At 38.5% G+C, this 12,711-nt stretch overlaps 1 protein-coding gene and 1 non-coding gene across 4 annotated transcripts in view; one reads left to right on the forward strand and one right to left on the reverse strand.

Moving 5' to 3' along the window:
* The window catches only part of KDM2A (lysine demethylase 2A), a 91,891-nt gene that overhangs the window by 56,495 nt on the left and 22,685 nt on the right, over positions 1 to 12,711 (forward strand). For all 3 annotated transcript variants that reach the window (XM_019954718.2, XM_019954720.2, XM_070783250.1), the window contains exons 6-12: positions 305 to 483; positions 3,708 to 3,814; positions 4,152 to 4,245; positions 5,404 to 5,557; positions 5,659 to 5,774; positions 9,291 to 9,417; positions 11,278 to 11,672. In XM_019954718.2, coding sequence (XP_019810277.1) covers positions 305 to 483; positions 3,708 to 3,814; positions 4,152 to 4,245; positions 5,404 to 5,557; positions 5,659 to 5,774; positions 9,291 to 9,417; positions 11,278 to 11,672 — 1,172 coding nt within the window. The remainder of the gene's footprint in view (positions 1 to 304; positions 484 to 3,707; positions 3,815 to 4,151; positions 4,246 to 5,403; positions 5,558 to 5,658; positions 5,775 to 9,290; positions 9,418 to 11,277; positions 11,673 to 12,711) is intronic.
* On the reverse strand, positions 12,375 to 12,446 carry TRNAS-GGA (transfer RNA serine (anticodon GGA)). Its single transcript has one exon. It is a non-coding gene; the product is annotated as a tRNA-Ser (tRNA).

The raw sequence follows: 12,711 nt of genomic DNA on the forward strand, positions 1-12,711 counted from the left end.
GTACTTAGTACTTAAAATTGTTAGGATTGAGATATTGAATAAAGATTCAACGCCTGACTATGTAGTAAACATGCCATAGGGAGTGATTATTGTTTTTAGTATTAATCATTGTCATTCTCATTCTTTCTGATTTGATTTTCTGTTGATTACCTCTTTCAAGTGACAGTTATTTCCTGTCTATTTATTGCTGAATACTGTAAGGGAAAAAGGATAGTTTGTTTACTTTCATTTGTATCTTATATTCTTAATATATTTAAGGATATCAGTGGCTCAGTAGAAATGATGAGTGCGTCTTTCATGGCAGGGAGTCGTCGTATGGTGGATGTCATGGATGTGAACACACAGAAAGGCATTGAAATGACCATGGCTCAGTGGACACGCTACTATGAGACCCCAGAGGAGGAGCGAGAAAAACTCTATAATGTCATCAGCTTAGAGTTTAGCCACACCAGGCTGGAGAACATGGTGCAGAGGCCCTCCACGGTTAGTCTAATCGTTGTCTCCACATTGTCTTTGTCACCAGGAGGGTTGTTTATACACTGGGAGAAGTTCTTAAACATACCAGGATGAAGATGAAGATGAACAAGAAAATTTAACTTGTATTTAACTTGTATTATTCGAGGGGTCATCATTTCCAACATCACTTGATTATGTTATAGGGAGAGGCCATTCTGATAATTTTGGAACTTTGTCACTTGCATGTAATGGGGAAGAGTCTTAAAATTCACTCTGATAAGAACTGTAAATAGGAAGTTTGCCTAGTAAATTTCTATCCTGTAGGTTTATACTTGTAGAGGTGCTTGGGAGAAAAATGATTTAGAGGCAGGTGAGTAGATGCTGTTGGATGATTAGTAGTAACAGATTGACAACCCAGCATGGGGGGAAGTTAGTTTTTGGTGCTTAACTTTCCTGAGGTAGATACTGATTTAACCTCTCTCATGAAAGTGGCTATCTACAAGATCCTTTCCTTGAGGGGGATTGGTTTCACTTTTAAAATATACTTAGTCATTTTTGGACCACTTTTATTCCTCTCTCAGAACTCACTTGAGTCAAGTATTCCATCTGGAGCAATGGAATTTGGAATGTACTAATATTTTAAACATTATTTTAAAGTCTCAGTGTTTTATCCCATCTTCATTTAAATTATCCTAATTGTACCCTTTGACTTTTAAAGTTAAAATGTGGTTAATTTGTTATAATAATGTTTATATATACGTATACATACGTACCTTCAACTTACTAGATTGTTGCATTATTATCACTAACACATTGGTATGTACAGACCAAGGGACAATGTTCTGTCAGTGTGATGTAAAGAGATCTCCAATCTTGACATGAAAGAAGAAATGAGGCAGAGAAGAAAGACCAGAATCCCAGGCAGGAGGAATAGTATGTGCAAAAGTAGGTGCAAGGAGAGTGAGCTGGGCAACTTTGAACTGTCCATTTTGGGTGGTAGCATGAAGTGAGATTCTATCTAGAGGAGAGAGATGGCTTCTGCTCTCATTCCAGCAGTAACTTAGAAGTAGATGAAGAAGTAGCAGATACAATGTGCAAGTTTGTTTGGTGATGGGGAAATTAGTTCATGGAAGGCGATGAGCTGTTTTTGCAGTATGTGATTTGATTATGTCCCAGTTTGGCCCTGTATTGGTACAGAACAGGTAGAAACTGCTGATTATCCGTCCTGGAGACTTGTTCTCAAACGGATGTAACCATTTAGCAAAAGGCCTATCCAGAGCCTAAAGAGTAACCTAAGAAGGAGGTATGAACACCTTACTACAGTATTCTTTTGGTAGTCAGATGATACCCAATAATATCAAACAGAAAGAGGACAGAGAATGACTTACTGCTGCAGGTGAGAACTCTAGCCAGAAAAATCCAACTGTCTCTGAGTGAACACTTAACAAAAAAATATTCATATGTTCCTAATTTTTCCTGTTCCTGTCCAGACATAAGAACTTAAGAGTAAGTATATTGAACAAGTCAGTTATCCTTTATTCTGGTAAAGGCTTTCCAAAGGACAGTTCCAGGAGATGAGAGATCCTGGCCACTACACTAAGAGAGCAGAAATTAGGTTTTGTTTGATGAGAAGAAAGAAACCTGGAGCTCAGTCAGTGTTCCTAGGCCCAGTGGATGCTTGGTTAAAGCTGTTGGATCCCTGAGTGGAAATTCTTTGAAATGGGCCAGAAAGTGAATCTTCATAGTTGTTCCTCACTTGCTTATTTAAACTTGCATGTCATCAGTGACCCCTTCCAAAAACTCACGGTTTACATCTGAGTATCCACTCGATATTCGCCTATATCATTACACACAGATTGTATGCATTTATCTAGATATATCGGAGAAGGCAATGGCACCTCACTCCAGTAATTTTGCCTAGAAAATCCCATGGACGGAGGAGCCTGGTAGGCTGCAGTCCATGGGGTCGATAGAGTCGGACACGACTGAGCAACTTCACTTTCACTTTTTACTTTCATGCAATGGAGAAGGAAATGGCAACCCACTCCAGTGTTCTTGCCTGGAGAATCCCAGGGATGGGGAAGCCTGGTGGGCTGCCGTCTCTGGGGTTGCACAGAGTCGGACACGACTGAAGTAATGCGGCAGCATCTAGATATATGTTGTAAGGAAATAAATGATGAAATATATACAGACATAAGTTATACAGCTTACCAGATACATCTTTTTTATAGCCATAAGTTAGACATCTGTAGCACCAGTGCTTTGCTGAATCCATGGTTGTTTGACTCACACTTAGCTACTTAAGACTGTTTCTTGGAGTTCAGTGGTTGGGTGCAGACATTTGAAGATATAGGACATGTTACAATTCAGTGTAAAGTGTTTAAAGAAGTTCATACTGTTTTCATTTCTCATTTCTTTCAGCACATATTATTTAAAACAGGTTCCTGGACTTCCTGGTGATCCAGTGGTTAAGACTCCATGCTTCCGTTGCAGAGGGCATGGGTTCAGTCCCTAGTGGGGGAAGTTCCCCATGCTGCAAGGTGTGGCCAAAGGAAAAAACCAGATTCCTAAACTCTGATAACATTATTTCAAAAAATTTTAACATGTTTTTACATGTAATCCTTACAATATTCCTTTGAGGTAATTATCCTCATTTTACAGATAAGTTCCAGAGCCTCACAAAAGATCTTGAGAAAACGTGATAGACCTGGAACTCTGATTCCTAACCCAGTAGGTTCTATAGCACATTGCTCATATAAGGCTGAAAATCCCTATGGAATTCTTTTCTCCTCCCCTTTCCTTTCCTCCTCCCCTCTCCTTTCCTTTTCTTAAATGTTTGGTATCTTGGCTCTTGTAGCAGTTTGTCTTTCAATAAGTTTACAGGAATCTTCCAGACAGTGCCTTTTATCTCCACCCTTCAACCCCCACCCCCGTCAGTATAGCTGGTTATGCCAGTCTGCCACACACAGGGTTTTATTGGGTACTACTGCATCATTTAATGACTTTTTTTTTTAATGACTTTGTTTTGATTAGTGCTATCTTTGTGATCATGCTCGTGGAACCATTAGTCTTTATTTTCACTTAATAATTATATCTATAATGTTTGCCTGTTGACCCCGAATTTAACAGAAGATTGTTAGCTTGCTGGAAGTTAAATTGTAGTCTTTCAGTATGTGTTTTGAGAATTTCTGTTTTTCTTGACTTTAGCTTTCTCTTTAATCCCAACCTAAACGTTCTTCCTCCTTTTAAAGGTGGATTTCATTGACTGGGTAGACAATATGTGGCCAAGGCATTTGAAAGAAAGTCAGACTGAATCAACAAATGCCATCTTGGAGATGCAGTATCCTAAAGTGCAGAAGTAAGTGGCTTACCCTGCATTTCCTCAGTGTGCTGTGGGAGACCAGAGTGATAGCAAGGAATGGGTCCTCCCTTAGCAACCTTGCTTCATGTCCCAAGACAGTCGAGTTTAGTTCCAAAGGAAGAGTGTATGTAAGAGCCCCATAGCCATGGTAACATAAAGGAAAACAAACTTTTCTTCTGATACTATGATGACTTGAGATTGCATTCCTCTCACCAGCTGGGAGTTCATATCAGGTGGAAGATGGAGGGGAGTACACAGGGGAGAGTGTGGCATTGTGGTGGGAAGTCTCCTTTTTCTCGTCAGTGCACTAACTCTACTGCTTTTTTTGGGTCAGGTACTGTCTGATGAGTGTTCGAGGCTGCTATACTGACTTCCATGTGGACTTCGGTGGTACCTCTGTTTGGTATCATATCCATCAAGGGGGAAAGGTATGGTCACAGTTGTGATGGGGCTTGGAATCTGAAGCCGGTTATATGACTTAGCTTCAGTTCATGCATGCTTCATATACCCTGAAAACTAGTCTATTAGGAGATACACATACACGAATCTGGAGAGAATCATAGACTAAGTTGACTTTCTTGGCTAGAATCCAGTAGAAATTGGTATCTATCTAGCCCATTTTCCTTTTGCCAATATTGGCACCAGTACTTAGTAAACTTCAACAGTCCTGTTTATAAATTCCCAAAGCAGAATTCTCCAAATGAAGGCAAGGAAGTGGTTTTAAGAGGAAAAGATAACTTCTCTATGTGGAAGTATAGTAAATAGTAGAAGGGAACACAAAGTGGGGCTAGATTGACAATGAAATCAGTCAACTGGGTTCCAGACCACTTTTCCCTATATAGCGACATTGGTCTGAAATGTAGCCAGAGGAAGCCTTTAAGTCCTGTATGGGGATATAAATAGATTTTTAAAGACTATCCTCATTCATAAAGCCTTATATTCCAGCTTCTGAGAGTGCTTCTGAATGCTGTATGAGAATGGAAATGTAGAATTAATACCAGAGGTTTATAGTATTATACTCTTATTGTGATCCTTTTTTTCTTGTTAAGAAGTGAAAGCATTTATGAGAGAAAAGTAGAACTGGAATGAAAACAGATGATGCTTTTAAAATGTGAGGGCTGAATTACAACAGCTATATCTCCAAATCCAGAGTCACTTTGTTTACTTTAAATCTATTTAGATGGTGTCCTGAGTTTTGTCCTTTTGATCTTGGAATCGAGCAACCCAGGCCTGTCTTTTGAAGATACTGTATACCTAACTAACTGAGGCCAGCCAGCTAGGGGCAAGGAAGGGACTGCCTAGGTGACAAGCTTAATGCCCTCCTTCTCTCCAAGTCCTGTATAGGTTCCGGGTTCTACAATCAAACCCCAGGGAAGCCCTAATGCTGTTTGATCAAGTGGAGGACAGAAAAGGTCTACTTCCCTGAGGCCTCTAGAATTTCCCAAATGGTCAAGTTCTGTAGGCTGGGAGGATTGCTTGCTTCTCTTCTACCTGTTGGTCTTAACTTTGTACCTGTTTTATCAGTTGAGGGAGACGACTGGGTCATGTCAATGGCTGTTAACAGACTGAAGTTTTTTAACTCACAGGTCTTCTGGCTCATCCCCCCTACAGCCCACAACCTGGAGCTGTACGAGAATTGGCTGCTGTCAGGGAAACAGGGAGACATCTTTCTGGGTGACCGGGTATCAGATTGCCAACGCATTGAGCTCAAGCAGGGCTATACCTTCGTCATTCCCTCAGGTAAGCAAGATGGAAAAAAGTGAGTCGTCTACTCTAACCTCTGAGGGAGCCACACTACAGTGAGTGCTTATAGCCTCTGCCCTCCGTTCCCTTTCTCCTAGGCTGGATTCATGCTGTGTATACTCCTACAGACACATTGGTGTTTGGAGGCAATTTTTTGCATAGCTTCAATATCCCCATGCAGTTAAAGATATACAACATTGAAGATCGAACACGGGTAAGTAACTGTGTAAGAATTAAATGTGAAGATGTTTCATATATCTATTTTTACTCTGCTTACTGTGTAACACTCAAACTATTATACTTTAACATATAAATGTGTACACTGCCTTTCTCAACTGGGGTTCCATGAGAGAATTAAACTTTACAGAAAATGATTTGTGTGTCTTATTTTGTCAGTTTTTCACAGGGTGTTACATAGCTGATAAATCATCCAGGATATATAGGGGAAAAGTTACATGCAGTAGATACCTTAAGGCAAGAGTTGACAAACTTTTTTGTAAAGAACCAGATAGTAAATATTTTAGGCATTGTGGGCCATACAGTATCTGTCTTGTAGCACTTACTCTGCCTTGTAGAAAGAAGCATTTAAACAAGTGAGGATGGCTCAAATATAATACTTGTATTTATGGACACTGAAATTTGATTTCATACAATTTTCTTATGTCACAAAATTCTCTTTTAGTTAGATTCTGCCTTACCCCCTACCATTTAAAAGTGTGATATGTTAATGATTGATGAATCATGGAAGAGCTCTGAAAGTCTTAGTGGTACTGCTTTATAAACTTGGTGGATTTGAAAGTTTTCAGGATTAAAAATTTAAAAATAATTAATGAATTCATAATTTTTAGAAGGAATGGTTACTGACTAATGATCAGTTAATCATTTTGGTGCCTGTTTTGAAACATGTATTTTGGTTAGAGCTACCTATTACATAAATATTACACATAAGAGACAAGATTGTTGCTGTCGGAGTTATAGAGATTGCCCTGTTAGAATTAAGAGAGGATACAGTGCTTGAATTTTATAGAATTTTATAGCTTGTTTGTTAAAAGTAGTGAAACTACAGAAGGTATAATAGTAGTTTAGTAAATTGGAAGTTAAAGTAACAGTAAAAATAGTTAAAATTTTTAAAAGAGAAAAATCACATAATTTCATAGTAAAATACTCTTATTTAACTCAAAATCATTTTGCAATAATACCATCTACCTTGGTGTAAGATTCAATCTGGAAATATTTTTAAAAAGCATTTGCTTTTTTGGCTAAAAATTGCCATTATGTCCATTGCTTAATTGTTTGCTCAGTTTGAGGGAAGAAAGGGAGGATATATATTTAATACTGTAGGTAAAATGAGCACCTTAACTCTTCATGGAAAAGTCTCCTGCAGACTGTTAAACTGGTAATAACTAATCTTGGTTTGTCTATCTGATTTTCCTAGACTTTGTTTATCAGAAAATGTCAAATTTCAGTATCTGACATACTATTCCATTTTTCCTAAATATGTCTTAATTCTTTCCTTCCAAATAAGGAACTCTCTGTGTTTCCATGAAATTTCACTGGGTCCTCTACACATGTCCACAGAGGCTTTTTTTTTTTTTTTTGCTTTCCACACCCAAGCTTTTACATTGCCAGTACCAACCTGACATACATTTATTATGTTACCAACTTCTTTAAACTTGTTTAACGTAAAAGAGAATATGTAGAGAATGCTTTAGTAAAGAAATATAAAATATGTTATAAATTTAATGCAATATGTTAGTTACTTTTGCCATGCCGGTATAGAAATATACTATTTGAATTGAGCATTGGTAAGTCTATTGATAGTGCTTAAAGGTTCAATAATTTTATAATGAATATTAAAAACTTTTTTTTCAAGAATTCCAGCCCAGCCTTAGAAATTGTGTGCTCTGGGGTATCTAGCAGCATAGGTAAAATGTAACGGGGTAGTTTGGGTATATGATGTCCTGGCTATTATTAGTTCAGTCTCTTGAGTTCCAAGTGAAAAATTAAAAGTGTAATGCCCATTTTATATTTTATTTTACTTTATTTTATTTTTTAAAACTTAAAAGGCAAACAGAGAAGTGCAGTGTATTATGTTTAATTTAGGGGGGATCAAGTATCTGTTAATTCTTGTGTTCCCTCCTGGTGTACCAGAAGTAAATTTATTTTATTTTCAAACAAGGGAGGAGAAACCTCTTCTAGTTGTTGAAGCTGTAGTGGCATCAGAGACTAAGATTCAGAGCCTAAAGCCTTTGCATTGGAAAGCTAATGAAAAGTACATGTCTCTCCTGCCTTGCAATGAGGAAAATGATCTTATTCCCCAGTGGTGCCCTGTGACCTAGTGAAGGGTTTTGAAAAGGGATGTCCATCTGAGTCTCCTCGATTTGAAAAGATTGCCTGACATGGAGCTTTGAAAAGTAGGTGGGAACATTCTCAGGAGTTACATATTCAGATCAATCCTAAAAGTATTGTTTTCCTTATCCTTTTGAAAGAAGCCCTCTCTGAAAGAAGACAGGCAGAATATACAAGCATACCTCAGAGATCTGGCAGGTTTGGTTCAGTACTACTGCAATAAAGTGAATATTACCATAAATTGAATCACAGTATTTTTCTTTTTCCAGTGCATATAAAAGTTGTATTCACATTATACATAGTCTGTTAGTTATTTTTACATTACTTGTCTGTTAATGTACAGTAGCACTATATACATAATGTACAGTAGCTTTTTAAAAAAGTATGTACTTTAATTTTAAAATGCTTTATTGCAACAGAATTCTGTAAAGCAGTTATCCTCCAATTAAAAAATGATTGATTAAAAAAACAAAAAAAAATAGACAAGAGTTAAAACAGGAAAAGAAAACACTTTATTGCTAAACAGTGCTAGTCATCATCTGACAAATGCAGGATTGCTACAAACCTTCAATTTAAAAAAAAAAAAAAGGCCACAATATCTCTGAAACTCGGTAAAGTAAAGCACAGTAAAATGAGGTATGCCTGTATTTAAGATAATCTCCATGGTTGATCTTGCTCAGTGATTGATCCATGCTGATTTGCAGGTTCCTTGACCATGATAAATCTAAAGGGCAGTTATTTTTACTATAATTCACTTGGAATAATTTCATACTGTTTTGGGGAAGAATGGAAGAAAGCTAAAGAGAGCAGCTGATGAGGCCACATGGAATAGTAACCTGATTTGCGGACATACCATCTTGGTAGAGTATTATGAAGCAGGCAAGCTGAGAGCTAATAGTGGGAGGAAATACTCAGTCTAGTGTCCTAGATGAGATATAGCTTGGGAATGCATTTCTAATTGTACCTTTATGTATGTAAGGACATAATAGAAACATTTTCCGTTATATTCTGTGTTTCATGGCCTTCTGATTCAGGTACAGGCAAGAATGGTTGATATGTACAGAAAGTATATTGTGCCTTACTAACATTTTACTCTCTGCCTCAAAACTTCTTTTTGATGCTTTCCCACTCAACAAGACAGCTTCTTGATAGTTCTAAATGGTCTTTCCAAGTACCTCTTATCTTTTTTGATGATTTCCCAAGACCAACAGTTTTTAAGTTGAGAGATTCACTTAAATTCTTGCTCCACATGGCAACCTAGGATTACATGTTAACTAGAGAGAGATTTTCCCGGGCTAGTTATTGGAGTGATTGTTTGTTACTCTCTTTCCTGAAAAATTGTTATTAGCTTGGCTTTCTCATTATTTTGTTCCCGTGTTAGGTTCCTAATAAGTTCCGCTATCCATTCTACTACGAGATGTGCTGGTACGTGCTGGAGCGCTATGTGTACTGCATAACCAACCGCTCTCACCTAACTAAGGAATTTCAGAAAGAGTCTCTTAGCATGGGTAAGTGTTCCACCTACAGGAACTTTCAAGATACTCCACAGGACTGAGGGTAAGGCCAGGAATATTCCAAAGGCTATTCCCCAGTTGTTTTTTTATGGTTTATCTTTTTACTTATCTACTTAGAAGTACCGAATCCATTCATTGAAGTTAATATGGTTACAGTTGATCTCCTACCCAGATGTGAATTATTAGGGCTAAATGAAATATTCTGGATCTCATCTGGTGTTAGTACTTTGCTCTTCAAGAAAGTAATCAGTTGGAAATTCCCTGATGGTCCAGTGGTTAGGACTCTGTGCTTTCACTGCCGTGATCCAGGTTCAGTTCCTGGTTGGGGAACTAAGATCCTGCAAGCGGCTCTGTATGGGCAGAAAAAAGTCTTAACATGTTCTATTGTGTAAAGAATGGTCTTTGGCACAATAAAAACTAGGATTGCATCATCAGAGTTACTCTTACTGTATTTCAGGCACCAAACTAAGCAGTCTGTATCCATTAAGTTGTTATTACCTGTGAGGTGTGTATATCATCCATATTTTACAAATGGTGACATCAAGGTTCAAGGAAATTTAAAAACTTGCTAATGATCTAAGAGTTAATAAATGAGAATGTTACAACTTAAATCATGTTGGTAAGATTCTAAAATGTGTATTCTTCTGAGTTTTAATGTCTCCCTAACTTACATTGGAGAAATATTTTATTGGATGTCAAGGTAGTTTCAGTTATACATTTTTAGGCTAGTCCATGCCTTGAAAATAAAGAGGAGCCAACACTGCCATATCCTGTGGTCACGTAAGCAAAATACTTTTTGCCTTAGCATTTCCTCTGAGGATAATTGATGTTGTCATTTGAAAATAAAACATGCTCAACAATATGTAAAAGCAAGATATAGAATTGTATATACAGCATGATCCTAATCTTGTTTGAAAATATGTCAAGTTGTAGTTATACACATATGTATAGAAAAAGATGGAAAGACAATCCATCACACGGTTGAGTTTCTCCAAGGGTGGAAAATACAGGATGACTTACTTCTTTGCACCTTCCTGTATTTTCTAAATTATTAATAGTCAGCATTTATTTCTTTCATAATAAAAGACTAGTTAACATTTAAAAATTCTTCTTTCAAAACTTTCTTTTGTTTTGACTATCAAAATCTTTCTTTAAAAAATACTCATTTTATTAGCCATGTTGCTAAGATTTTGATTCCAAAGCTTAATTTTATGGCCAAAATTTTGAACAAAGGTGGTTTTTAAATATATGTGCTTCATGTTTTTGTTGTTTCGTTACTAAATCATGTCTGACTCTTTGCAACTCCATGGACTGTAGCCTGCCAGGCTCCTCTGTCAATGGAATTTTCCAGGCAAGAATACTGGAGTGGGTTGCCACTTCCTTCTCCAGGGGATCTTCCCTGACCCAGGGATCAAACCCGTGTCTCCTGTATTGGCAGGCAGATTCTTTACCACTGAGCAACCAGGGAAGGCAGTGTGCTTCATATTAGTACTAGTCTTTTAAAAGATAATGAGATCATAATCCTTAAATTAAGTTTGAACTTGAAACTCATGTACAGCTATTTTCATGGGTAACTTATTTTCAGCACACTGTTTATTAAAGACTGAACCCTTCCCAATCTTTTAAAAATCCAATTGACTGTTGCCTCAGTTGTCCTACTAACTCAGGATCCTGTTTTTACCTGTAACTGATTTTCAGCAGTAGATAAATGGGTTGGAATAGGGAAGACTGTTTTTAAACTGGGGTGACTTTGTCGTTTATAACTTCAGGGCCCCTCCCATAACTACCTATTTCTCTTGTTGATCACATGGCCGAGTGGCACATTCATACCACACTTTCTCTTCATACTGGCAGATTTGGAGTTAAATGGGTTGGAGTCTGGAAACGGGGACGAGGAAGCAGTAGACCGAGAGCCCCGGCGCTTGAGCAGTAGACGTTCTGTCCTCACCAGCCCTGTGGCCAATGGGGTCAACCTGGATTATGATGGACTGGGCAAAACCTGCCGAAGTCTTCCAAGTCTGAAGAAAACTTTGTCTGGGGACTCATCCTCTGACTCTAGCCGGGGTTCCCAGAATGGCCAAGTGTGGGATTCCCAGTGTAGCCCCCGAAAGGACCGACAGGTGCATCTGACCCATTTTGAGCTTGAAGGCCTTCGTTGCCTTGTAGATAAATTGGAATCTCTGCCACTGCACAAGAAATGCGTCCCTACAGGGATAGAAGACGAAGATGCTCTCATTGCTGATGTGAAGGTAAGGGTTCATTGTGTTGCATAAAGGCTGCTAATCTGGCTAGGACAGTCAGTTTCTGGATTCTGAGAGAAAATTCGGGAGTTTGGGGTGATCTTGGTTCAACCAGAAAGAAGTTGAGAGTGTGAGAGTGTGTGTGTGTGTGTGTGTGTGTGTGTGTGTGTGCACGCGCATGCGTGCTTGGGCTGTACAGTGAGTGTTTCAGTTCCTAAAATGAGGTTAGGTCACTATTAGGAAAATGTGAACATTTGTATGTTCAGTTAGGATTTAAATCCAACCTTAAAAATGCAGATTTCAGGCTGACCCTAGAAAAAGGGTGAGCCTGAGAAAAATGTTTATGTTAAGAAATGTTACTTAGAACTTAAGTTACACTCTGATAAAGAGGCCTATTTCAGAACAAAAATGGCCGGTAAAATCTCTAGCAGTCTTATCCCAAGCACATTTGTTGTTGTTCAGTTGCTAAGTCGTGTTCAACTCTTTACAACCCCATGGACTGCAGCATGCCAGGACATGAGTTTGGGTAAACTCCAGGAGTTGGTGGTCAACAGGGAGGCCTGGCGTGCTGCAGTCCATGGGGTCGCCAAGAGTCGGACACGACTGAGCAACTGGCGACCCCATGGACTGTAGCCTACCAGCCTCCTCCCTCCATGGGATTCTCCAGGCAGGAGTACTGGAGTGGGTTTCCATTTCCTTCTCCAGGGGATCTTCCCAACCCAGGGATCAAACCTGGGTCTCCCGCATTCCAGGCAGACGCTTTAACCTCTGAGCCACCAGGGAAGCCCAGTCCATGGTGTTGTGAAGAGTTGAACACGACTTAGCAACTGAATGACAACAACAAATGTGCTTGGGATAAGACTGCTAGAGATTTTACTGGCCATTTTTGTTCTGAAATAGGCCTCTTTATCGAATGTAACTTAAGTTCTAAGTAACATTTCTTAACATAAAACTGAACTGAACTGGGCTTCAAATTTATCTACATTAAGACTTAAATACATTGGGGCAACTTCTGAGAAAAGTGTCATTTTAAATGTAATTCATCTTA

The sequence above is a fragment of the Bos indicus genome, chromosome 29 (genome assembly GCF_029378745.1).
Source record: "Bos indicus isolate NIAB-ARS_2022 breed Sahiwal x Tharparkar chromosome 29, NIAB-ARS_B.indTharparkar_mat_pri_1.0, whole genome shotgun sequence".
Lineage (NCBI taxonomy): Eukaryota > Metazoa > Chordata > Mammalia > Artiodactyla > Bovidae > Bos > Bos indicus.